The following is a 24908-nucleotide window of genomic DNA, read 5'->3' as shown; positions in this document are numbered from 1 at the left end:
GACAGGTCAGGGTGATGCCCGATGAATTGCACAAAGACGAGAGTTCAATACAACTGAGGCTTTATTACATTAAGATGTGTGGCCTCCTACAACAGCTGGTGAAATGGCTGCTGTATGGGGAGCACACATATTTACACTCCGCCTACTGGGCGGAACCAGCAGGCAGGGACTACCCCCTACCTGTAGTACAGGGCCTTACCGCACATCTCCTAATATATACAACAGTGGTGATTACCACATTCACCCCCTGTTAAAATGGAGTCCGGCGGGGGGGGGGGGGGGGTTGCGGAGAACTATAAACAGAACAAGTTTTAATATACAGAGGCAAAAAAAAATTTGGGGTCCAGTACATGGTGCTTTAACAGTCCCTAACCAATTACAGGTTTAGCCAGACGGGGCCTTGATCTGACGTTGGGACCGACGCAGTGGTGGCAGTGATTACGGTGCCGGTCTGGTCCTCGGTGACTCCGGGAGCGTGCCAAAATCCTCCTCATCCTCGGGCATGGGCGGGGGAGGACTGATGGTCCCGGGGGGGTTGCTGCTGGGTGTGCCAGGGGAGAGGAGGGTGGCGCCGGGCCGGAGGGGTGTGTGTGTGGGGAACCTGCTGGTGCCAGGTCCCTGAGGGAGACAGTATCTTGGCGGCCGTCGGGGTACGCTATGTAGACATACTGGGGGTTAGCGTGGAGTAACTGCACCCTTTCAACCAACGGGTCCGCCTTGTGGAGGAGTACTTACGGAGCACTTACGTGCTTACAGAGGAGTACGGGTCCTGGAGCTGCGCGCCAAGACGGGAGCGACACCCCGGATGTGGACTTCCTGGGGAAGGTGAAGAGACGTTCATGGGGTGTGTCGTTAGTCGCAGTGCATAGGAGCGATCGAATGGAGTGCAGTGCATCGGGGAGGATCTCCTGCCAGCGGGAGGCCGGGAGATTTCTGGACTGTAGGGCCAGCTGGACGGCCCTCCAGACCGTCCCGTTCTCCCTCTCCACCTGCCCATTTCCCCGGGGGTTCTAGCTGGCCGTCCTGTTGGAGGCGCTACCCCTGCTGAGCAGGAACTGACGCAGCTCATCACTCATGAATGAGGATCCCCTGTCGCTGTGGATGCAGGCGGGGAAGCCGAACAGCGCAAAGATTGTGTTGAGGGCTTTGATGATGGTGGCAGACGTCATGTCGGGGCATGGGATGGCGAAGGGGAATCTGGAGTACTCATCGACCACATTGAGGAAATATGTGTTACGGTCGGTGGAGAGGAAGGGTCCTTTGAAATCCACGTTGAGGCGTTCAAAGGGGCGGGAGGCATTCACCAGGCGCACGCAGTCCGGCTGGTAGAAGTGCGGTTTGCCCTCCGCATGGACCTGGCAGTCTCTGGTGATTGTCCATACTTCCTCAACGGAGTAGGGCAGCTTGAGGGCCATGATGAAATGGTACAACCGTGTGATTCCCGGGTGACAAAGGTTGTCATGCAGGATCCAGAGTCTGTCCACCTGTGCGCTGGCACATGTACCTCGGGATAGGGCATCGCGGGGGGCTCGTTGAGTTTACCGGGGCGATACAAAATCTCGTAGTTGTAGGTGGAGAGCTCGATCCTACATCGCAAGATTTTATTATTTTTGATCTTGCCCCGCAGTGTGTTGTTGAACATGAAAGTTACCGACCGTTGGTCAGTGAGGAGAGTGAATCTCCTGCCGGCCAGGTAATGCCTCCAATGCCGCACAGCTTCAACAATGGCCTGGGCCTCTTTTTCGATGGAGGAGTGTCAAATTTCGGAGGCATGAAGGGTTTGTGAGAAGAATGCCATGGGCCTGCCTGCCTGGTTGAGGATGGTGGCTAGAGCGACGTCTGATGCGTCGCTCTCCACTTGAAAGGGTAACGTCTCGTCGACTGCATGCATTGCGGCCTTGGCGATGTCGGCCCTAATATGGTTGAAGGCCTGTTGAGCCTCGGCCGTCAGGGGGAAAAGAGTGGACTGGATGAGTGGGCAGGCCTTGTCCGCATAGTTTGGGACCCACTGGGCGTAGTAAGAAAAGAACCCCAGGCAGCGTTTGAGGGCCTTGGGGCAGTGGGGAAGGGGAAGTTCCATGAGGGGTGCATGCGGTCGGGGTCAGGCCCAGAACTCCGTTCTGGACCACATATCCGAGGATGGCTAAGCAGTTCGTGCTGAATACGCACTTCCCCTTGTTATAGGTGAGGTTTAGGAGAGTGGCAGTGTGGAGAAATTTGGCAAGGTTGACATCGTGGTCCTGCTGATCGTGGTCGCAGATGGTGACATTGTCTAGGTACGGGAAAGTGGCCCACAGCCCAAATCGGTCGACCAATCGGTCAATCTCCTTTTGGAAGACCGAGACCCCGTTGGTTACGCCGAAGGGAACCCTAAGAAAATGGTAGAGGCTGTCATCTGCCTCGAAGGCAGTGTATAGGTGGTCCGCCTTACGGATGGGGAGCTAGTGGTAGGCGGATTTTAGGTCAACAGTTGAGAAGACCCGGTACTGTGCAATCTGATTGACCATATCAGATAAGCGTGGGAGGGGGTACGAGTCGAGCTGCGTGTACCGATTGATGGTCTGGCTGTAGTCCATGACTGTTCGGTGTTTCTCCCCAGTTATCACCACTACCTTGGGCTCTCCAGGGGCTGTTGCTGGCCTCGATGATGCCTTCCCGAAGTAGCCGCTGGACCTCGGGCCTGATGAAAGTCCTGTCCTAGGTGCTGTACCGTCTGCTCCTGGTGGCGACGGTTTTGCAATCCGGGGTTAGGTTTGCGAATAGGGAATGTGGGTCGACCTTTAGAATGAGGCCACACACGGTAAGGGGTTGTAGGGGCCCGCCGAATTTCAATGTTAGGCTTTGGAAGTTACACTGGAAGTCCAGGCCGAGTAGCAGGGCAGCGCAGAGATTGGGGAGGACGTAGAGGCGGTAGCCGCTGAATTCTACACCCTGGATCGTGAGCATGGCTATACAGTACCCCCGGATCGCCACGGAGTTGGACCGGAGGCCAGGGAGATTCTTTGATTGGCGGGGTGTACCTCGAGGGAGCAGCGCCTTATCGTATCGGGATGGATGAAGCTTTTGGTGCTCCCGGAGTCCAACAGACAGGAGATCTCGTGCCCATTGATCATCACGCTTGTCGAGGCGGTGGCTAGATTGTGCGGGCGAGACTGGTCAATTGTGACCGAGGCGAGTCGCGGCCGATCGTCGCTGGTGTCGGATGATGGGGTGCCCGGGGGGCACGGGTCCTGGTATGGTGGTGGCGCCCATGTGCCGTGGTAGAGACAAGATGGCGGCGACTGAAGATCCTGAGGTGGACAAGATGGCGGCGCCCACGGACCGAACGTGGCGGGGGTTGAAAAAAATGGCGGCGCCCATGGGCCACACGTGGTCCGAGGAGGGGACGTTGGCGGCACCCACTGGTCGCGCGTGGTCCGAGGAGGGGAAGATAGCGGCGCCCACTGTCCGTATGCGGGAGGGGTCGGGGCGATCGCGGCGACTGAGCGGGCCTGGCACACCACGGCGAAGTGCCAATTCTTGCTGCAGGCCTTGCAAAGGGCGCTGCGGGCCAGGAAGCATTGGCGGGGGTGTTTTTGCTGCCCCTCTGGGGTCCCCAGGGTTGGCTGGCTGCCACGTGGCACAGGCGAAGAACTGGCTGAGTGGGGTCCCCGGTGGGGCGGCCGTCTGCAGAGTCCATGATGTGTAGGAGGAGTGGGCCGCGCGGCCGGGAGTGTAGGCTTGGATATTGCACGAGGCAATTGTCATCGATAGCGCCAGCTTTTTGGTTTCCGCGAGGTCGAGCGTGGCTCCCTCTAAAAGTCGCTGCCGGATGTGGTCTGATCCTATCCCCGTGACGAAAGCGTCCCGCATGAGGAAGTTCGAATGTTCCGTGGCCGTGACGGCCTGACAGTCAAAGTCTCTGACCAGGGGAATGAAAGCACGCCAGAAATCTTCTACGGACTCACCAGAGAGCTGGCTACGAGTAGAGAGTACGTGTCTGGCGAAGAGTGTGTTTGTCCGCTGGGAGTAGTTCTCTTTCAGTTGCACCATGGCTTCATCATAGGTTGGCGGGTCCTGGATAAGCGGAAAAACGTTGGAGTTCAGCCGTGAGTAGAGGATCTGGATCTTCTGAGCTTCCGGAACTGGGTCTGGTGCAGACCTGATGTAAGCTTCGAAACAAGCTAGCCAATGTTCAAAGTCCTTTTTGGTGTTGCCTGATTGCGGATCCAGCTGCAGGCGATCCGGCTTGATGTGGAGATCCATCTTCTGAAAACTTTAGTGTAATAAATTGATGCACGATCAATTGCACAAAGACGAGAGTTGAATACAACTGAGGCTTTATTACACTAAGATGTGTGACCTCCTATAGCAGCTGGCGAAATGGCTGCTGTATGGGGAACACACATATTTATACTCCGCCTACTGGGTGGAGCCAGCAGGCAGGGACTACCCCCTACCTGCGGTACAGAGCCTTACCACACATCTCCTAATATATACAACAGTGGTGATTTCCACACAGGGTGTTTATTCCAGTACTGACAAGGTTACTGAGCGAATAAGCTGCCCTCTTCTCTCACATTGCCCTCAGTGTGTTTATTCCAGTACTGACAGGGTTACTGAGTGAATAAGCTGCCCTTCTCTCTCACATTGCCCTCAGTGTGTTTATTCCAGTACTGACAGGGTTACTGAGTGAATAAGCTGCCCTCCTCTCTCACATTTCCCTCAGTGTGTTTATTCCAGTACTGACAGGGTTACTGAGTGAATAAACTGCCCTCCTCACTCACATTCCCCTCAATGTGTTTATTCCAGTACTGACAGGGTTACTGAGTGAATAAGCTGTCCTCCTCACTCACATTCCCCTCAGTGTGTTTATTCCAGTACTGACAGGGTTACTGAGTGAATAAGCTGTCCTCCTCACTCACATTTCCCTCAGTGTGTTTATTCCAGTACTGACAGGGTTACTGAGTGAATAAGCTGTCCTCCTCACTCACATTCCCCTCAGTGTGTTTATTCCAGTACTGACAGGGTGACTGAGTGAATAAGCTGTCCTCCTCACTCACATTTCCCTCAGTGTGTTTATTCCAGTACTGACAGGGTTACTGAGTGAATAAACTGTCCTCCTCACTCACATTTCCCTCAGTGTGTTTATTCCAGTACTGACAGGGTTACTGAGTGAATAAGCTGTCCTCCTCACTCACATTCCCCTCAGTGTGTTTATTCCAGTACTGACAGGGTTACTGAGTGAATAAGCTGTCCTCCTCACTCACATTCCCCTCAGTGTGTTTATTCCAGTACTGACAGGGTTACTGAGTGAATAAGCTGTCCTCCTCACTCACATTCCCCTCAGTGTGTTTATTCCAGTACTGACAGGGTTACTGAGTGAATAAGCTGCCCTCCTCTCTCACATTTCCCTCAGTGTGTTTATTCCAGTACTGACAGGGTTACTGAGTGAATAAGCTGTCCTCCTCACTCACATTCCCCTCAGTGTGTTTATTCCAGTACTGACAGGGTTACTGAGTGAATAAGCTGTCCTCCTCACTCACATTCCCCTCAGTGTGTTTATTCCAGTACTGACAGGGTTACTGAGTGAATAAGCTGCCCTCCTCTCTCACATTTCCCTCAGTGTGTTTATTCCAGTACTGACAGGGTTACTGAGTGAATAAGCTGTCCTCCTCACTCACATTCCCCTCAGTGTGTTTATTCCAGTACTGACAGGGTTACTGAGTGAATAAGCTGTCCTCCTCACTCACATTCCCCTCAGTGTGTTTATTCCAGTACTGACAGGGTTACTGAGTGAATAAGCTGTCCTCCTCACTCACATTCCCCTCAGTGTGTTTATTCCAGTACTGACAGGGTTACTGAGTGAATAAGCTGTCCTCCTCACTCACATTCCCCTCAGTGTGTTTATTCCAGTACTGACAGGGTTACTGAGTGAATAAGCTGTCCTCCTCACTCACATTTCCCTCAGTGTGTTTATTCCAGTACTGACAGGGTTACTGAGTGAATAAGCTGTCCTCCTCACTCACATTCCCCTCAGTGTGTTTATTCCAGTACTGACAGGGTTACTGAGTGAATAAGCTGTCCTCCTCACTCACATTTCCCTCAGTGTGTTTATTCCAGTACTGACAGGGTTACTGAGTGAATAAACTGTCCTCCTCACTCACATTTCCCTCAGTGTGTTTATCCCAGTACTGACAGGGTTACTGAGTGAATAAGCTGTCCTCCTCACTCACATTCCCCTCAGTGTGTTTATTCCAGTACTGACAGGGTTACTGAGTGAATAAGCTGCCCTCCTCTCTCACATTTCCCTCAGTGTGTTTATTCCAGTACTGACAGGGTTACTGAGTGAATAAGCTGTCCTCCTCACTCACATTCCCCTCAGTGTGTTTATTCCAGTACTGACAGGGTTACTGAGTGAATAAGCTGTCCTCCTCACTCACATTTCCCTCAGTGTGTTTATTCCAGTACTGACAGGGTTACTGAGTGAATAAGCTGCCCTCCTCACTCACATTTCCCTCAGTGTGTTTATTCCAGTACTGACAGGGTTACTGAGTGAATAAGCTGTCCTCCTCACTCACATTCCCCTCAGTGTGTTTATTCCAGTACTGACAGGGTTACTGAGTGAATAAGCTGTCCTCCTCACTCACATTCCCCTCAGTGTGTTTATTCCAGTACTGACAGGGTTACTGAGTGAATAAGCTGCCCTCCTCACTCACATTCCCCTCAGTGTGTTTATTCCAGTACTGACAGGGTTACTGAGTGAATAAGCTGCCCTCCTCACTCACATTTCCCTCAGTGTGTTTATTCCAGTACTGACAGGGTTACTGAGTGAATAAGCTGTCCTCCTCACTCACATTTCCCTCAGTGTGTTTATTCCAGTACTGACAGGGTTACTGAGTGAATAAGCTGTCCTCCTCACTCACATTTCCCTCAGTGTGTTTATTCCAGTACTGACAGGGTTACTGAGTGAATAAGCTGTCCTCCTCACTCACATTTCCCTCTCTGCTGCTGCTCTCGGCTGAAGAGTGTTTGCTGTAAAATGGCGGACGGAGAGCTGAATGTGGACAGTCTGATAGCCCGGCTCCTGGAAGGTGAGTGGCGGGACCCGTTTGAAGACGCCTCTCTCGTTGGTCTTTTGTCTCCTTGAGTGTTTTTTTTCTCCGGAGGACCCCGTCTTCGACTGGTGGGGTCCGAGTTGGCAGTTTTTGAGGGGGTGTGAGGGAGGCTTCCCTCTTCCTCCCCCCCCCCCCCGGTCTTCAAAACAAAAGCTGCCGTTCGGCTGGTGGATGTCTGGCCTGGCGGCTGGAGGGAGGGGAAACTTGTTCAGTGATGAAGCTGCAGACCCGAATTTAAAGCTTTATTCCTGGTGGCGGCGGCGGCCTGCTCGGGCTCCGGGCCTCGGTGTTGTGGTGCCGCCTGTCCCGGGTCCGGCCTCGCGGTGCTGGGGTGGCAGCGGCCGTTCAACCGGCGACAAATTCAAATCGCTGCCAGCCGGCCCTCCCCAGGGTGTTGCTGGACATACTTTCACAGCGGGAAGAAAAAAAACCTTGTCTTATGATAGTATTTAGACGAATTGTTAATGTAACCTAATGGGTACTTTTTATAAAAAAGTGTACGTTTATTTGTTTTGTGTATAAAATCAATGCTAACGTTCCCCCCCCATGTGGGACGACTATTCGTATCACGGGCTTTTATTGTAATCTGATGTCTTTAAAATTTCATTTAAACTTTTCTTTTTCAAAGGGGTTGATTTCGAGTCAGTCCCTGCCTCGGCTCTTGTTTGCTGCAGGTAGTTTTGGACTGGCAAATTTTTGGTTGTCTTATCCATGTTTTATGAGGGAAACCTATTTTGGACGTGGTCCTTAATCATGTTCCTGGGGCTTTTTGTTTACTTTTTTAAATAAACATTCATATATATGGTATGGAAAGCTGTGATTGTGGAGCTTCCCAGTCAGTCTATTCCTTACAAGGAGACTTTCTGGCTCTTGCCTGATGTCAGCTCTTGTGATGTGTTGTGGTTGTGTTTTTTCCCCTCCCAGCATTCCTCTTGTTGGGATTTTGATCCAGAGAAAAAGGACACATTCTTTCCTGGGGTTTTTTTTTGTGGAGGTTCTGGCATCTTTCCATCTATGAAAGGTGATGGATGTACAGCAAACAAATTCATTTCAGGTGGGGTGTCTTCATGTGACACATCTTTGCTGGTGGCTGAAGAGGCCAATCTCTGAGAGGCAGGGTCTACCAAAAATTCCGCACATGAAGCTACCAAGTATCCTTGGTGGTGGTGTCTGTTACCAAGCTCCTGTAGCCACTGACCTTGTGCTGCACGCTAGCCTGTGAGAGATGTCGCCATTTTCCTCTGAGGAATTGTTGAAGTAAAGCAAAACCTTGGTGTTATGAGATTCATTTGCACTTTTTTTCTTATTTTTGTGGGAGAGGTGAATAAGTATCAGAAGTAGTCATAACTTACTTGCTGGTATAACATTGTCAGCAATGTAATGATCTGCGTTATTAGTGAAGCTGCCTAAATAACACCCGCAGATAGTATAATTGTGCGTGTGTCTATTGGTTATTAGGATCTTGGCAAAGATTTGGTTTTATTACATTGTAGATAGTGCGGAGGTTAATGGGTTGATGCATTTGGAAAAATATGCTGAGGAATTGTCCTTTTAAATGGAAAGGGCATCGTTAGTTCCCAAGGCACAGGGTTGAGTCACCTTGGCCCTCTCTTTTTGGGGTGATAGCAACGAGGAGGTGTAAAGTGGACAGACTTTAGATTGCACTTCAAGGGTATCAGAAGCTGTCTGGAGATCTTGTTGATTGGGGCCAATTTTATGATTTTGCGTTGAATTGCGAGAGTGCTCGTGTAATTTTTCATCTTTTTCTTGCACATATTTCCTCCTTTCTGAAAGACAGTGTCATATTAGGGTGTAGTTCGTTAGACCAAGATTGCATTCTGACACCTTGCTCAAAATTAATTCTTATCCATTTCTGTGCATTTCCAGCAGAGGGTAGGATCTGCCTGAACTGTACCATTTTGGGGTGCTAAAGCCAGTTTTAATGCCTTCACCATTGATTTGTGGGTGACATTAGCTACAGAGAGTAGATTTAACTTGGGGCCTTCACAGCATCACTGACTCATCTCATTTTCTCAATCAACTGAAGTCATGAAAGTAATTATTATTGCTTTGCTGCTTTTATAAATCCTGATGCACGTTAAATACTTTGGGGATATTTGATGGCTAGTGGTTTAGTGCGATAATGTTATCACAAATGGTTGTGTAATGCTGTACACAATACATGGCGTCTGAGGATCCTGGGATTATATTCATTGGAGTTTAGGAGGTTGCGGGGAGATCTAATAGAAACTTACAAGATAATGAATGGCTTAGATAGGGTGGACGCTTAGATAGGGTGGACGTAGGGAAGTTGTTTCCATTAGTAGGGGAGACTAGGACCCGGGGGCACAGCCTTAGAATAAAAAGGAGTCACTTTAGAACAGAGATGAGGAGAAATTTCTTCAGCCAGAGAGTGGTGGGTCTGTGGAATTCATTGCCACAGAGGGCGGTGGAGACCGGGACGTTGAGTGTCTTTAAGACATAAGTTGATAAATTCTTGATTTCTCGAGGAATTAAGGGCTATGGAGAGAGCGGGTAAATGGAGTTGAAATCAGCCATGATTGAATGGTGGAGTGGACTCGATGGCCTTGCTTCCGCTCCTATGTCTTATGGCATACCAAAATTCTATGCGAGAGCTGAATCGCTGTACCAACAATATTGTTGTGGTAAATGGGTAATGCAAACTGAAAGAAATGTATTGCCAGAAAAGCCTAAAGGAGTACAGCTGCTGCTCAAGACAGATGCATCAGTGTTTATTTAACACTGCTCAAAATAATGGTTTCTAATAATGAGGTCAATTCAACCAATAGGATGGTGGATATTTTTCTCATTTCTGCCATGTACTTTATTTATTAGCCTAAACTTTTTCGAGCGAAATGCACTTAGAACATAAGAACTAGGAGCAGGAGTAGGCCATCTGGCCCCTCGAGCCTGCTCCACCATTCAATGAGATCATGGCTGATCTTTTGTGGACTCAGCTCCACTTTCCGGCCCGAACACCATAACCCTTAATCCCTTTATTCTTCAAAAAACTATCTATCTTTATCGAAAGGGGGCAGCACGGTAGCACAGTGGTTAGCACAGTTGCTTCAAAGATCCAGGGTCCCAGGTTCGATTCCCAGTTTGGGTCATTGTCTGTGCAGAGTCTGCACGTTCTCCCCGTGGCTGCGTGGGTTTCCTCCGGGTGCTCCGGCTTCCTCCCACAGTCCAAAGATGTACAGGTTAGGTGGATTGGCCATGCTAAATTGCCCTTAGTGTCCGAAAAAGCCCTTGGTGTCCGAAAAAGTTAAGTGGAGTTACTGGGTTACGTGGATAGAGTACAGGTGTGGGCTGAGGTAGGGTGCTCTTTCCAAGGGCCGGTGCAGACCCAATGGGCCGAATGGCCTCCTGCACTGTAAATTCTATGATTCAATGAAAATATACAGCGGATAATATAACCTGGACACCTGTCACTCTAATGTTATAAAATAGTGAATTTTAAGATTGTGATGTATGAAAGTCACCATAGTCCCAGAGGACACTCTCCCCTTTTCGAGAGAGACCTGACTGATGGTGATTTAACTTTGGGGGTTGGGGGGTCACAAAACCTCGGGCGAGGTTGAGCAGGTGGGGCCTTCATGAATAACCTCAGCCGGTACGGGAATTGAACCCGTGCTGTTGCCGTGGCTCTGCATCACAAACTAACCGTCCAACCAATTGGACTAACTGAGATTATGAATTGTTTCATTATATTAAATGCGATTGTTTTTGTTCATATGACAAGAATAATTACTTCATTTTGTCCCTTGGTCAGCTTGACTGATAGTTGCAGTAGTGATTTAATTGTGTCTGCTATCAAATCACTGTCACGATAGGGCACGATTGAATGACTTTGTTACTCCTGATTCGGTTAAACTCTGGGGCCTCTTGCGAGATTTGCGATGCTCTGAATGCCACAGATGTCGCAATCTGGATCTCGCTCTTGCTTGGTGAGGTCCCGATTTACATATTTAAGTGAGCCTTAAGCCAGGAACGAAAGCTCAAGCCTGGGGGGCTCCTGGTGGTGGAGCTTTGGGCAGTGATCCCTGGCACTCCTGCCACCCAGGTGCCTTGGTGTTGCCACCTGGGTGCCAGCAGGGCTCTGGCAGGCTGGGAGTATTCCAGGTGTTAGGCTGCCTATGCCAAGGATCGGGCCCTTACGAGGTGGGGTGAGGCAGGGGCGCTTCATGACCCTGAGAGCCAAGTTGGGGGGGGGGGGGGGTCCAGAGGCCGCCGAGGAGGCATCCAAGGAGTTTGAGAGTGGGGTGGGGGGGGGGTCGAGAGATTGGGGCAGTGAGGTAAGTGCGGCCTTGGCGGGGTATTCCCCAACCGAGGCCAGAAAAATCAACAGAGTCCGAGACAACCCTGCCAGAAACACCCAAAACGGACACCCATAAGTTGAGTCCTATTGATACAGTTGTGCTGGTCTGCTTGTACTTAATTTTAATTTTGAATTTTGTTTGTTATGTTTTTTATCTGGAAAATGGATTGGGTTAAACTAAAGCATACTTTTTCAGGGTTAAAATATTTTAGACACTATAACAAGTTAACATAGGAAAGGAAGAAGAGGGAAGAACTGCATCTATGGAACAACCTGTCCGCAGTGAATTGTCAAACCAGATTATGTAGTTAAGTCCATTGTGGATCTTTAAACCACAACCTCCAGGACAGAAGTAGTGCTGCCAACTGAGCCAAACTGAAATTGGAATCTGGTAGGAGAAGTGATTGTTTGTTACGGGTGAGAAAATACCTAATACGGGTAGTCATCTATATATGGAATATGCCGTCATTGCAAATGAATTCAATTGACCTGAGTGGTTGAACAATTGACATCTAATTTTTCATTATCCACAAGAGTTTATGCCACTTGTGCAGAGATGGAGATCATTGATTTAAAACTTGTTATTCAAATACTATATGTGGCTACTTTCCCTGCCTATTCATAGCAGCTGTAAAAGCATCATAGATTCCAAATTTATCATGGGATTAGTTACTTTTACTGTACTATCGGCACTGTAAATATTTTTTTTCAATGTGCGGTACAATATCCCTGTATTTCTTGTCCAAGTCTAATGCTGTCTCGGTTGCAAGCTGGTATGAGGCTAAGAGGGCAGCTCGTCTACTCTTGGGCTTCTGCCAGTGCCACCCCATGCCAACATTTTTGCACCCACATCCAAAGCTATGGAGCAATGCCTGGGTCTTCCTTGGCACTTTCCCCACAAGATCGCCATTCTAATTGAGTATCTGGGAATTCATCCTGTTTCCTGATATTGGCTTGGAGCAGTGCATCTGTGCTCTAAAATGATGACTATCCCAAAAAGTAAATTTTTGAAATAACAAGAGGTAACTGAAGTGGAAAACAACTAACAATAAGCTTCTGCGTGACATTGACATCATTTGTTATCATTGTAAGAATGAAGCAATAGGCAAAACAATTTAATGGGCCTGATTTTGCTGAAAAATGGTGGAGCCTGAACAATTTGTACCATTATTCATGGACAACATGACCAGCAGCTTTTGGCAATGAGGAGTTAGTCTGTGAATCACAAGTCACCACAGGTTGCTGTTAACTTCATGATATCATGGCTTCACATTAATTTAATTTTGATGAAGTCTATCAGCACGCTGTCGCTGGGTCAAAATTCTGAACTCCTCCCTGACAGCACTGTGGGTGTACCTACTGGACTGCAACAGTTCAAAAAGCTGGTTCATCACCACCTTTGAAATGGCAATTAGAGTTTGTCATTATGGCACAGAAGGAAGCCATTCCATCCATCAAATTAGGGATGGGCAATAAATGCTGGCATTGCCAATGACACTTGTACCCAAGGATCATAGAATCATGGAATCTACAGTGCAGAGGGATGCCATTGTGCCCATCGAGTCCGCACCGGTCCTTGGAAAGAGCACCCTAAGCCCACACCTTCACCCTATCCCCGTAACACAGTGTCCCCTACCCCAGCTTTTTGATCACTAAGGGCAATTTAGCATTGCCAATCCACCTAACCTACACACCTTTGGACTGTGGGAGGAAACCTGAGCACCCGGAGGAAACCCACGCAGACACGTGAGGACATGCAGACTACGCATAGACAGTGACCCAAGCTGGGAATCAAACCTGGGATCCTGGAGCTGTGAAGCAGCTGTGCTAACCACTGTGCCACCATGCTGCCCCATATGTAATGAATATATAAAGAAACATCAAGCTCACCGGAGGAAGTATTCATTATTGGTGTAAATGTGCTTTTATGTATGTGATAATTGTGAATGATCTTGTGTCTAGTCAACCACTTATCATATAAAGTAAAGAGTTATAAGTGTGGAGTTTATGGTATTTTTGAATGAAGAAAAACTGCCTTGAGAGTACCTGTCCCTAGGACAGGAATGTGATGTGCTCTTATATACTACAGAAGGGAGGCGGTGGGGGAGTCATTTAGTAAAGTTTTTGTCGAAGACACAATATCTGTCAAATGACCATTCTGCTGATAATCAGTTGATAAATTGTAGTGTGATTTGATCACCAGTCTGTGTCCTGTTAACTGGTCTCTGACAGGGAAGAAGGTGGTGGACTACAATTGCCCAGAGGTACTGAGTCCAAGGGAGAGTTGAAAAATCACTTATCTTTCCAACTCTTGATTTCTATCGATCCTATTGATTCATGCTAGAAACGGAAGGTAGGTTTCGGCGTTGGCTGTGATGCCCTCCATGGATAGACTATATAGCTGGCATGTGGAGCGAGGTGCCAGTGGAATTCTGGCATCCTTGGACCTAATAGCATCGTTTTAGAATTGGAAAACTTTTGAGGGAAAGAAATATTGGAAATCTTTTGAGGGAAAGAAATAATCAAATCCAGCTTTATGTTTGAAGGTGGAAACAGGGGGCAGATTCTTTTGTCCAGCTGGTGCGGTGCGCCCCTGGGATTCTACGTCTCACCAGCCGGGAGTGGGATTTCCCATTGTGGGCAACCCCACACTGTCGGGAAAACCCGGCTGCCGGCGCAACGGAGAATCCCGACTGCGGAGAATCCAGCCCAGGATGTTTAATGTGGGATTATTTTCCTTAAAGCAGAGAAGATTCAGATGAGCTGTCCAAAATCGTGAACTGTTCTGTTTGAGTAAATAAGGAAAAACTGTTTTCAGTGGCAGGAGGGTCTGTTTAGGGGGGAAACACTGGGATAAGGAACTAAATTTCTTAACGTAAATTCGATTACGTTTACTTTAGTGATGGAAAGGGATAGGTATATACCGCAGGGCAAGAGTTATATCTGGGGGAAAGGCAATTATGATGCGATGAGGCAAGACTTAGGATGCATCAGATGGAGAGGAAAACTGCAGGGGATGGGCACAAATGGAAAGGTGGAGCTTTTCAAGGAACAGGTACTGCATGTCCTCGATAAGTATGTACCTGTCAGGCAGGGAGAAAGTGGTCGAGCAAGGGAACCGTGGTTTACTAAAGCAATCGAAACACTTGTCAAAAGGAAGAAGGAGGCTTGTGTAAAGATGAGACATGAAGGTTCAGTTAGGACGCTCGAGAGTTACAAGTTAGCTCGGAAGGACCTAAAGAGAGAGCTAAGAAGAGCCAGGAGGGGACATGAGAAGTCTTTGGCAGGTAGGATCAAGGATAATCCTAAAGCTTTCTATAGATATGTCAGGAATAGAAGAATGACTAGGGTAAGAGTAGGGCCAGTCAAGGACAGTAGTTGGAAGTTGTGCGTGGAGTCCGAGGAGATAGGAGAGGTGCTAAATGAATATTTTTCGTCAGTATTCACACAGGAAAAAGACAATCTTGTTGAGGAGAATACTGAGATTCAGGCTATTAGACTAGAAGGGCTAGAGGTTCATAAGGAGGAGGTGTTAGCAATTCTGGAAAGTGTGAAAATAGATAAGTCCCCTGGGCCGGATGGGATTTATCCTAGGATTCTCTGGCAAGCTAGGGAGGAGATTGCTGAGCCTTTGGCTTTGACCTTTAAGTCATCTTTGTCTACAGGAATAGTGCCAGAAGACTGGAGGATAGCAAATGTCCCCTTGTTCAAGAAGGGGAGTAGAGACAACCCCAGTAACTATAGACCAGTGAGCCTTACTTCTGTTGTGGGCAAAATCTTGGAAAGGTTTATGAGAGATAGGATGTATAATCATCTGGAAAGGAATAATTTGATTAGAGATGGTCAACACGGTTTTGTGAAGGGTAGGTCGTGCCTCACAAACCTTAGAGTTCTTTGAGAAGGTGACCAAACAGGTGGATGAGGGTAAAGCAGTTGATGTGGTGTATATGGATTTCAGTAAAGCGTTTGATAAGGTTCCCCACGGTAGGCGACTGCAGAAAATACAGAGGCATGGGATTCAGGGTGATTTAGCAGTTTGGATCAGAAATTGGCTAGCTGGAAGAAAACAAAGGATGGTGGTTGATGGGAAATGTTCAGACTGGAGTCCAGTTACTAGTGGTGTACCACAAGGATGTGTTTTGGGGCCACTGCTGTTTGTCATTTTTATAAATGACCTGGAGGAGGACGTAGAAGGATGGGTGAGTAAATTTGCAGATGACACTAAAGTCGGTGGAGTTGTGGGCAGTGCGGAAGGATGTTACAAGTTACAGAGGGACATAGATAAGCTGCAGCGCTGGGCTGAGAGGTGGCAAATGGAGTTTAATGCAGAAAAGTGTGAGGTGATTCATTTTGGAAGGAATGACAGGAAGACTGAGTACTGGGCTAATGGTAAGATTCTTGGCAGTGTGGATGAGCAGAGAGATCTCGGTGTCCATGTACATAGATCCCTGAAAGTTGCCACCCAGGTTGAGAGGGTTGTTAAGAAGGCGTATGGTGTGTTAGCTTCTATTAGTAGAGGGATTGAATTTCTGAGCCATGAGGTCATGTTGCAGCTGTACAAAACTCTGGTGCGGCCGCATTTGGAGTATTGTGTGCAATTCAGGTTGCCGCATTATAGGAAGGATGTGGAAACATTGGAAAGGGTGCAGAGGAGATTTACCAGAATGTTGCCTGGTATGGAGGGAAGATCTTATGAGGAAAGGCTGAGGAACGTGAGGCTGTTTTCGTTGGAGAGAAGAAGGTTAAGAGGTGACTTAATTGAGGCATACAAGATGATCAGAGGATTGGATAGGGTGGACAGTGAGAGCCTTTTTCCTCGGATGGTGATGTCTAGCACGAGGGGACATAGCTTTAAATTGAGGGGAGATAGATATAGGACAGATGTCAGAGGTAGGTGACTCGCACATCTGTAATTTCCTGCACCTATCCATGGGTGGCAAAGTAGTGGCGACTAGGGATTTTTACAGTAACTTCATTGCAATGTAATGTAAGCCTACTAATAAAGATTATTATTATCTTGAATATCTCAAGTCTCGTACTCTTCCCTCCAAGTTTCTCCCTTTAATTTTATTGTGGATGTTCCCCTGTACTGCTGGTTTTGTATATTGTTTCCTTTATCCTTGGTTTTGTATCATATTCAATACTCTTTCTCACTGACATACGTTGGCTCCCGGTCAAGTGACGTATTTTTGATTTTAAAATTCTTGTCCTCGTTTTTCAAATCCCTCCGTGGCCCTGACCCTCCCTGTCCCTGTAATCTCTTCCATCCCCAGAACACCCCACACCCTGACACATCTGTGCTCTTCTAATCGTGGCCTCCTGAGCATCCATGATTTTAATTGCCATTGCTGGCCATGACTTCAGCTGCTGCGGGCGGCTCTAATTCCTTCCCTATATCCCTCCGCCTGTCTACTTGCCATCCTCCTTTAAAACACTCCCCAAAACCTACCTCCTTGCCAAACTTTAAACCACCAAATTTTAAACCTAAGTTTTTGATAGAGTGGATACAGAAATAATGTCCCCTCCTGTGGGAAGAGCACTAATCGACATACGATAGTCACCAAGAAATCCAATAAGAAATTCAGGAGAAACTGCTTTATCCCGGTAAGTGGTGAGAATGGGGATCTTGCCACTACAGGGAGTTAGTGGTTGAGGTGAATAGTTTCGATACATTTAAGGCAAAGCTAGACAAGCATTTGATGGAGAAGGGGATGGTGGATAGGAAAGATGGAGTGGAACACAAACACCAGTACAGACTGTTTCTATATCCTCTGTATGTAATATCTCCATGTATGGCTAGGTGTCATATTTTATATATTCTGTGAAACTCCTTTGGACATTGTATTAGGCTAAAATGTAAGTTGTTGAACACTTTTGTGTGCTGTGGCTGATATTTATCATTAACAGTTTGCTGTGTCCTGTTTACACTGATTCATTCATTTCTCATTCCTTACATACATTTAAACCTTGGTTTGTGACTTTTCCTTAATCTTAAACTTAATATCAAATTCAACCAGAAGGAATTATTGTACAATGTGCTGGAAATACCCAATAGCATCTCTGGGGAATTAGAGTTTTCATGTTTCAAATTGACCTTTTGTCAGAGTTGGAAAAAGTTAGAGATGTAATATATTTTAAGCAAGTACAGTGGAGAGGTCAAGAGCAGAAAGAAGGTCTGTGATCAGGATGAAGGTAGGAGAGATTAAATGACAAGAGAAATGATGATGCAAGGGAAAGGTTGTGTTCTGACTCTCTATCTTGCTGTCCTACTCTGCAGTTCCATTTCATGCTTCGTCTCATCTGGTGCTTTATCATTTTTATTCTACTTACTGGTGTCAAAGATCACAAACTTCAAATTTTTAAATAATCTTTATTATTGTCACAAGTAAGCTTATATTAACACTGCAATCAAGTTACTGTGAAAACCCCCGAGTCGCCACACTCCGGCACCTATTCGGGTACACTGAGGGAGGATTCAGAATGTCCGATTCACCGATCAAGCAAGTCTTTTGGGACTGTGGGAGGAAACCGGAGCACCCGGAGGAAACCCACGCAGATACGGAGAGAATGTGCAGACTCTGACCCAAGCAGTAATCAAACCTGGGACCCTGGGGCTGTGAAGCAACAGTGCTAATCATTGTGCTAACAACTGTGCTACCGTACCATACCCTCTGAATCCTTCCTTTTCCTTCACTTTCCTCTGACATCATTGCTTATCTGTCTGTCTGTCTCTCTGGCGCTCTCTCTGTCTCTGGCGCTCTCTCTGTCTCTGGCGCTCTCTCTGTCTCTGGCGCTCTCTCTGTCTCTGGTGCTCTCTCTGTCTCTGGCGCTCTCTCTGTCTCTGGCGCTCTCTCTGTCTCTGGCGCTCTCTCTGTCTCTGGCGCTCTCTCTGTCTCTGGCGCTCTCTCTGTCTCTGGCGCTCTCTCTGTCTCTGGCGCTCTCCCTGTCTCTGGCGCTCTCCCTGTCTCTGGCGCTCTCCCTGTCTCTGGCGCTCTCCCTGTCTCTGGCGCTCTCCCTGTCTCTGGCGCTCTCCCTGTCTCTGGCGCTCTCCCTGTCTCTGGCGCTCTCCCTGTCTCTGGCGCTCTCCCTGTCTCTGGCGCTCTCCCTGTCTCTGGCGCTCTCCCTGTCTCTGGCGCTCTCCCTGTCTCTGGCGCTCTCTCTGTCTCTGGCGCCCTCTCTGTCTCTGGCGCCGTCTCTGTCTCGGCGCCGTCTCTGGCGCGCTCTCCGTCTCTGGCGCGCTCTCCGTCTCTGGCGCGCTCTCCGTCTCTGGCGCGCGCTCCGTCTCTGGCGCGCGCTCCGTCTCTGGCGCGCGCTCCGTCTCGTGGGCGCGCGCTCCGTCTCGCGGGCGCGCGCTCCGTCTCGCGGGCGCGCGCTCCGTCTCGCGGGCGCGCGCTCCGTCTCGCGGGCGCGCGCTCCGTCTCGCGGGCGCGCGCTCCGTCTCGCGGGCGCGCGCTCCGTCTCGCGGGCGCGCGCTCCGTCTCGCGGGCGCGCGCTCCGTCTCGCGGGCGCGCGCTCCGTCTCGCGGGCGCGCGCTCCGTCTCGCGGGCGCGCGCTCCGTCTCGCGGGCGCGCGCTCCGTCTCGCGGGCGCGCGCTCCGTCTCGCGGGCGCGCGCTCCGTCTCGCGGGCGCGCGCTCCGTCTCGCGGGCGCGCGCTCGCTCTCTCGCGGGCGCGCTCTCGCTCTCTCGCGGGCGCGCTCTCGCTCTCTCGCGGGCGCGCTCTCGCGGGCGCGCTCTCGCTCTCTCGCGGGCGCGCTCTCGCTCTCTCGCGGGCGCGCTCTCGCTCTCTCGCGGGCGCGCTCTCGCTCTCTCGCGGGCGCGCTCTCGCTCTCTCGCGGGCGCGCTCTCGCTCTCTCGCGGGCGCGCTCTCGCTCTCTCGCGGGCGCGCTCTCGCTCTCTCGCGGGCGCGCTCTCGCTCTCTCGCGGGCGCGCTCTCGCTCTCTCGCGGGCGCTCTCTCGCTCTCTCGCGGGCGCGCTCTCGCTCTCTCGCGGGCGCGCTCTCGCTCTCTCGCGGGCGCGCTCTCGCTCTCTCGCGGGCGCGCTCTCGCTCTCTCGCGGGCGCTCTCTCGCGGGCGCTCTCTCGCGGGCGCGCTCTCGCTCTCTCGCGGGCTCGCTCTCGCTCTCTCGCGGGCGCGCACTCGCTCTCGCTCTCTCGCGGGCGCGCTCTCGCTCTCGCTCTCTCGCGGGCGCGCTCTCGCTCTCTCGCGGGCGCGCTCTCGCTCTCTCGCGGGCGCGCTCTCGCTCTCTCGCGGGCGCGCTCTCGCGGGCGAGCTCTCGCTCTCTCGCGGGCGCGCTCTCGCTCTCTCGCGGGCGCGCTCTCGCTCTCTCGCGGGCGCGCTCTCGCTCTCTCGCGGGCGCGCTCTCGCTCTCTCGCGGGCGCGCTCTCGCTCTCTCGCGGGCGCGCTCTCGCTCTCTCGCGGGCGCTCTCTCGCTCTCTCGCGGGCGCTCTCTCGCTCTCTCGCGGGCGCGCTCTCGCTCTCTCGCGGGCGCGCTCTCGCTCTCTCGCGGGCGCTCTCTCGCTCTCTCGCGGGCGCGCTCTCGCTCTCTCGCGGGCGCGCTCTCGCTCTCTCGCGGGCGCGCTCTCGCTCTCGCGGGCGCGCTCTCGCTCTCTCGCGGGCGCGCTCTCGCTCTCTCGCGGGCGCGCTCTCGCTCTCTCGCGGGCGCGCTCTCGCTCTCTCGCGGGCGCGCTCTCGCTCTCTCGCGGGCGCGCTCTCGCTCTCTCGCGGGCGCGCTCTCGCTCTCTCGCGGGCGCGCTCTCGCTCTCTCGCGGGCGCGCACTCGCTCTCGCTCTCTCGCGGGCGCGCACTCGCTCTCGCTCTCTCGCGGGCGCGCACTCGCTCTCGCTCTCTCGCGGGCGCGCACTCGCTCTCGCTCTCTCGCGGGCGCGCACTCGCTCTCGCTCTCTCGCGGGCGCGCACTCGCTCTCGCTCTCTCGCGGGCGCGCTCTCGCTCTCGCTCTCTAGCGGGCGCGCTCTCGCTCTCGCTCTCTAGCGGGCGCGCTCTCGCTCTCGCTCTCTCGCGGGCGCGCTCTCGCTCTCTCGCGGGCGCGCTCTCGCTCTCTCACGGGCGCGCTCTCGCTCTCGCTCTCTCACGGGCGCGCTCTCGCTCTCGCTCTCTAGCGGGCGCGCTCTCGCTCTCTCGCGGGCGCGCTCTCGCTCTCTCGCGGGCGCGCTCTCGCTCTCTCGCGGGCGCGCTCTCGCTCTCTCGCGGGCGCGCTCTCGCTCTCGCTCTCTCGCGGGCGCGCTCTCGCTCTCGCTCTCTCGCGGGCGCGCTCTCGCTCTCTCGCGGGCGCGCTCTCGCTCTCTCGCGGGCGCGGGCGCGCTCTCGCTCTCTCGCGGGCGCGGGCGCGCTCTCGCTCTCTCGCGGGCGCTCTCTCGCGGGCGCGCTCTCGCTCTCTCGCGGGCGCGCTCTCGCTCTCTCGCGGGCGCGCTCTCGCTCTCTCGCGGGCGCGCTCTCGCTCTCTCGCGGGCGCGCTCTCGCTCTCTCGCGGGCGCGCTCTCGCTCTCTCGCGGGCGCGCTCTCGCTCTCTCGCGGGCGCGCTCTCGCTCTCTCGCGGGGCGCGCTCTCGCTCCTCTCGCGGGCGCGCTCTCGCTCTCTCGCGGGCGCGCTCTCGCTCTCGCTCTCTCGCGGGCGCGCTCTCGCTCTCTCGCGGGCGCGCTCTCGCTCTCTCGCGGGCGCGCTCTCGCTCTCGCTCTCTCGCGGGCGCGCTCTCGCTCTCGCTCTCGCTCTCTCGCGGGCGCGCTCTCGCTCTGGCTCTCTCGCGGGCGCGCTCTTGCTCTCGCTCTCGCTCTCTCGGGCGCGCTCTCGCGGGCGCTCTCTCGCTCTCTCGCGGGCGCGCTCTCGTTCTCTTGCGGGCGCTCTCTCGCTCTCTCGCGGGCGCTCTCTCGCTCTCTCGCGGGCGCTCTCTCGCGGGCGCTCTCTCGCTCTCTCGCGGGCGCTCTCTCGCTCTCTCGCGGGCGCTCTCTCGCTCTCTCGCGGGCGCTCTCTCGCTCTCTCGCGGGCGCTCTCTCGCTCTCTCGCGGGCGCTCTCTCGCTCTCTCGCGGGGCGCTCTCTCGCTCTCTCTGGCTCGCTCTCGCTCTCTCGGGCGCGCTCTCGCTCTCTCTGGCTCGCTCTCGCTCTCTCGGGCGCGCTCTCGCGGGCGCTCTCTCGCTCTCTCGCGGGCGCTCTCTCGCTCTCTCGCGGGCGCTCTCGCAGGCGCTCTCTCGCGGGCGCTCTCTCGCTCTCTCGCGGGCGCTCTCTCGCTCTCTCGCGGGCGCTCTCTCGCTCTCTCGCGGGCGCTCTCTCGCTCTCTCGCGGGCGCTCTCTCGCTCTCTCGCGGGCGCTCTCTCGCTCTCTCGCGGGCGCTCTCTCGCTCTCTCGCGGGCGCTCTCTCGCTCTCTCGCGGGCGCTCTCTCGCTCTCTCTGGCTCGCTCTCGCTCTCTCGGGCGCGCTCTCGCTCTCTCTGGCGTGCTCTCGCTCTCTCTCTCGGGCGCGCTCTCGCTCTCTCTCTCGGGCGCGCTCTCGCTCTCTCTCTCGGGCGCGCTCTCGCTCTCTCTCTCGGGCGCGCTCTCGCTCTCTCTCTCGGGCGCGCTCTCGCTCTCTCTCTCGGGCGCGCTCTCGCTCTCTCTCTCGGGCGCGCTCTCGCTCTCTCTCTCGGGCGCGCTCTCGCTCTCTCTCTCGGGCGCGCTCTCGCTCTCTCTCTCGGGCGCGCTCTCGCTCTCTCTCTCGGGCGCGCTCTCGCTCTCTCTCTCGGGCGCGCTCTCGCTCTCTCTCTCGGGCGCGCTCTCGCTCTCTCTCTCGGGCGCGCTCTCGCTCTCTCTCGGGCGCGCTCTCGCTCTCTCTCTCGGGCGCGCTCTCGCTCTCTCTCTCGGGCGCGCTCTCGCTCTCTCGGGCGCGCTCTCGCTCTCTCGGGCGCGCTCTCGCTCTCTCTCTCTCGGGCGCGCTCTCGCTCTCTCTCGGGCGTGCTCTCGCTCTCTCTCTCTCGGGCGCGCTCTCGCTCTCTCTCTCGGGCGCGCTCTCGCTCTCTCTCTCGGGCGCGCTCTCGCGGGCGCTCTCTCGCGGGCGCGCTCTCGCTCTCTCGCGGGCGCGCTCTCGCTCTCACGCGGGCGCGCTCTCGCTCTCACGCGGGCGCGCTCTCGCTCTCACGCGGGCGCGCTCTCGCTCTGTCGCGGGCGCTCTCTCGCGGGCGCGCTCTCGCTCTCTCGCGGGCGCGCTCTCGCGGGCGCGCTCTTGCTCTCTCGCGGGCGCGCTCTCGCTCTCTCGCGGGCGCGCTCTCGCTCTCTCGCGGGGCGCGCTCTCGCGGGCGCGCTCGCGCTCTCTCGCGGGCGTGCTCTCTCGCGGGCGTGCTCTCTCGCGGGCGCTCTCTCGCGGGCGCTCTCTCGCGGGCGCTCTCTCGCGGGCGCTCTCTCTCGCGGGCGCGCTCTCTCGCGGGCGCGCTCTCTCGCGGGCGCGCTCTCTCGCGGGCGCGCTCTCTCGCGGGCGCGCTCTCTCGCGGGCGCGCTCTCTCGCGGGCGCGCTCTCGCGGGCGCGCTCTCTCGCGGGCGCGCTCTCTCGCGGGCGCGCTCTCGCTCTCTCGTGGGCGCGCTCTCGCTCTCTCGCTCTCTCGCGGGCGCTCTCTCGCTCTCTCGCGGGCGCGCTCTCGCTCTCGCTCTCTCGCGGGCGCGCTCTCGCTCTCGCTCTCTCGCTCTCTCGCTCTCGCTCTCTCGCGGGCGCGCTCTCGCTCTCTCGCGGGCGCGCTCTCGCTCTCGCTCTCTCGCGGGCGCGCTCTCGCTCTCGCTCTCTCGCGGGCGCGCTCTCGCTCTCGCTCTCTCGCGGGCGCGCTCTCGCTCTCGCTCTCTCGCGGGCGCGCTCTCGCTCTGGCTCTCTCGCGGGCGCGCACTTGCTCTCGCTCTGGCTCTCTCGCGGGCTCGCTCTGGCTCTCTCGCGGGCTCGCTCTCGCTCTCTCGCGGGCGCGCTCTCGCTCTCTCGCGGGCGCGCTCTCGCTCTCTCGCGGGCGCGCTCTCGCTCTCGCTCTCTCGCGGGCGCGCTCTCGCTCTCGCTCTCTCGCGGGCGCGCTCTCGCTCTGGCTCTCTCGCGGGCGCGCACTTGCTCTCGCTCTGGCTCTCTCGCGGGCGCGCTCTCGCTCTGGCTCTCTCGCGGGCGCGCTCTTGCTCTCTCGGGCGCGCTCTCGCTCTCTCGGGCGCGCTCTCGCGGGCGCTCTCTCGAGGGCGCGCTCTCGCTCTCTCGCGGGCGCGCTCTCGCTCTCTCGCGGGCGCTCTCTCGCTCTCTCGCGGGCGCTCTCTCGCTCTCTCGCGGGCGCTCTCTCGCGGGCGCTCTCTCGCTCTCTCGCGGGCGCTCTCTCACTCTCTCGCGGGCGCTCTCTCGCTCTCGCGGGCGCTCTCTCGCGGGCGCTCTCGCTCTCTCGCGGGCGCTCTCTCGGGCGCGCTCTCGCTCTCTCGGGCACGCTCTCGCTCTCTCTCTCGGGCGCGCTCTCGCTTTCTCTCTCGGGCGCGCTCTCGCTCTCTCTCTCGGGCGCGCTCTCGCTCTCTCTCTCGGGCGCGCTCTCGCTCTCTCTCTCGGGCTCGCTCTCGCTCTCTCGGGCGCGCTCTCGCTCTCTCTCTCGGGCGCGCTCTCGCTCTCTCTCTCGGGCGCGCTCTCGCTCTCTCTCTCGGGCGCGCGCTCGCTCTCTCTCGGGCGCGCTCTCGCGGGCGCTCTCTCGCGGGCGAGCTCTCGCTCTCTCGCGGGTGCGCTCGCTCTCTCGCGGGTGCGCTCTCGCTCTCTCGCGGGCGCGCTCTCGCTCTGTCGCGGGCGCGCTCTCGCTCTGTCGCGGGCGCGCTCTCGCTCTGTCGCGGGCGCGCTCTCGCTCTGTCGCGGGCGCGCTCTCGCGGGCGCGCTCTCGCTCTCTCGCGGGCGCGCTCTCGCTCTCTCGCGGGCGCGCTCTCGCTCTCTCGCGGGCGCTCTCTCGCGGGCGCGCACTCGCTCTCTCGCGGGCGCGCTCTCGCTCTCTCGCGGGCGCGCTCTCGCTCTCTCGCGGGCGCGCTCTCGCTCTCTCGCGGGCGCGCTCTCGCTCTCTCGCGGGCGCTCTCTCGCGGGCGCGCTCTCGCTCTCTCGCGGGCGCGCTCTCGCTCTCTCGCGGGCGCTCTCTCGCGGGCGCGCTCTCTCGCGGGCGCGCTCTCGCGGGCGAGCTCTCGCTCTCTCGCGGGCGCGCTCTCGCTCTCTCGCGGGCGCGCTCTCGCTCTGTCGCGGGCGCGCTCTCGCTCTGTCGCGGGCGCGCTCTCGCTCTGTCGCGGGCGCTCTCTCGCGGGCGCGCTCTCGCTCTCTCGCGGGCGCGCTCTCGCTCTCTCGCGGGCGCGCTCTCGCTCTCTCGCGGGCGCGCTCTCGCTCTCTCGCGGGCGCGCTCTCGCTCTCTCGCGGGCGCGCTCTCGCTCTCTCGCGGGCGCGCTCTCGCGGGCGCGCTCTCGCTCTCTCGCGGGCGCGCTCTCTCGCGGGCGCGCTCTCTCGCGGGCGCGCTCTCTCG

General features: G+C 55.1%; 1 protein-coding gene and 1 long non-coding RNA gene across 2 annotated transcripts in view; one reads left to right on the top strand and one right to left on the bottom strand.

The window, feature by feature from the left end:
• LOC140411101 (uncharacterized) overlaps positions 1-7398 on the bottom strand; it is a 61916-nt gene extending 54518 nt beyond the window's left edge. Inside the window, exon 1 of the long non-coding RNA XR_011940815.1 lies at positions 6975-7398. This is a non-coding gene — a long non-coding RNA (uncharacterized lncRNA). The remainder of the gene's footprint in view (positions 1-6974) is intronic.
• Positions 6932-24908, top strand: part of ppp1cb (protein phosphatase 1, catalytic subunit, beta isozyme) — a 222382-nt gene continuing 204405 nt past the window's right edge. Inside the window, exon 1 of the mRNA XM_072500131.1 lies at positions 6932-7073. Within this exon, the coding sequence (XP_072356232.1) occupies positions 7022-7073 (52 nt within the window). The 5' untranslated portion in view covers positions 6932-7021. The remainder of the gene's footprint in view (positions 7074-24908) is intronic.

The sequence above is a fragment of the Scyliorhinus torazame genome, chromosome 4, assembly GCF_047496885.1.
Source record: "Scyliorhinus torazame isolate Kashiwa2021f chromosome 4, sScyTor2.1, whole genome shotgun sequence".
In the NCBI taxonomy this organism is placed as follows: domain Eukaryota; kingdom Metazoa; phylum Chordata; class Chondrichthyes; order Carcharhiniformes; family Scyliorhinidae; genus Scyliorhinus; species Scyliorhinus torazame.
Note: the sequence above shows the minus strand (reverse complement) of the source record. Positions and strands in the feature narration are given on the sequence as shown.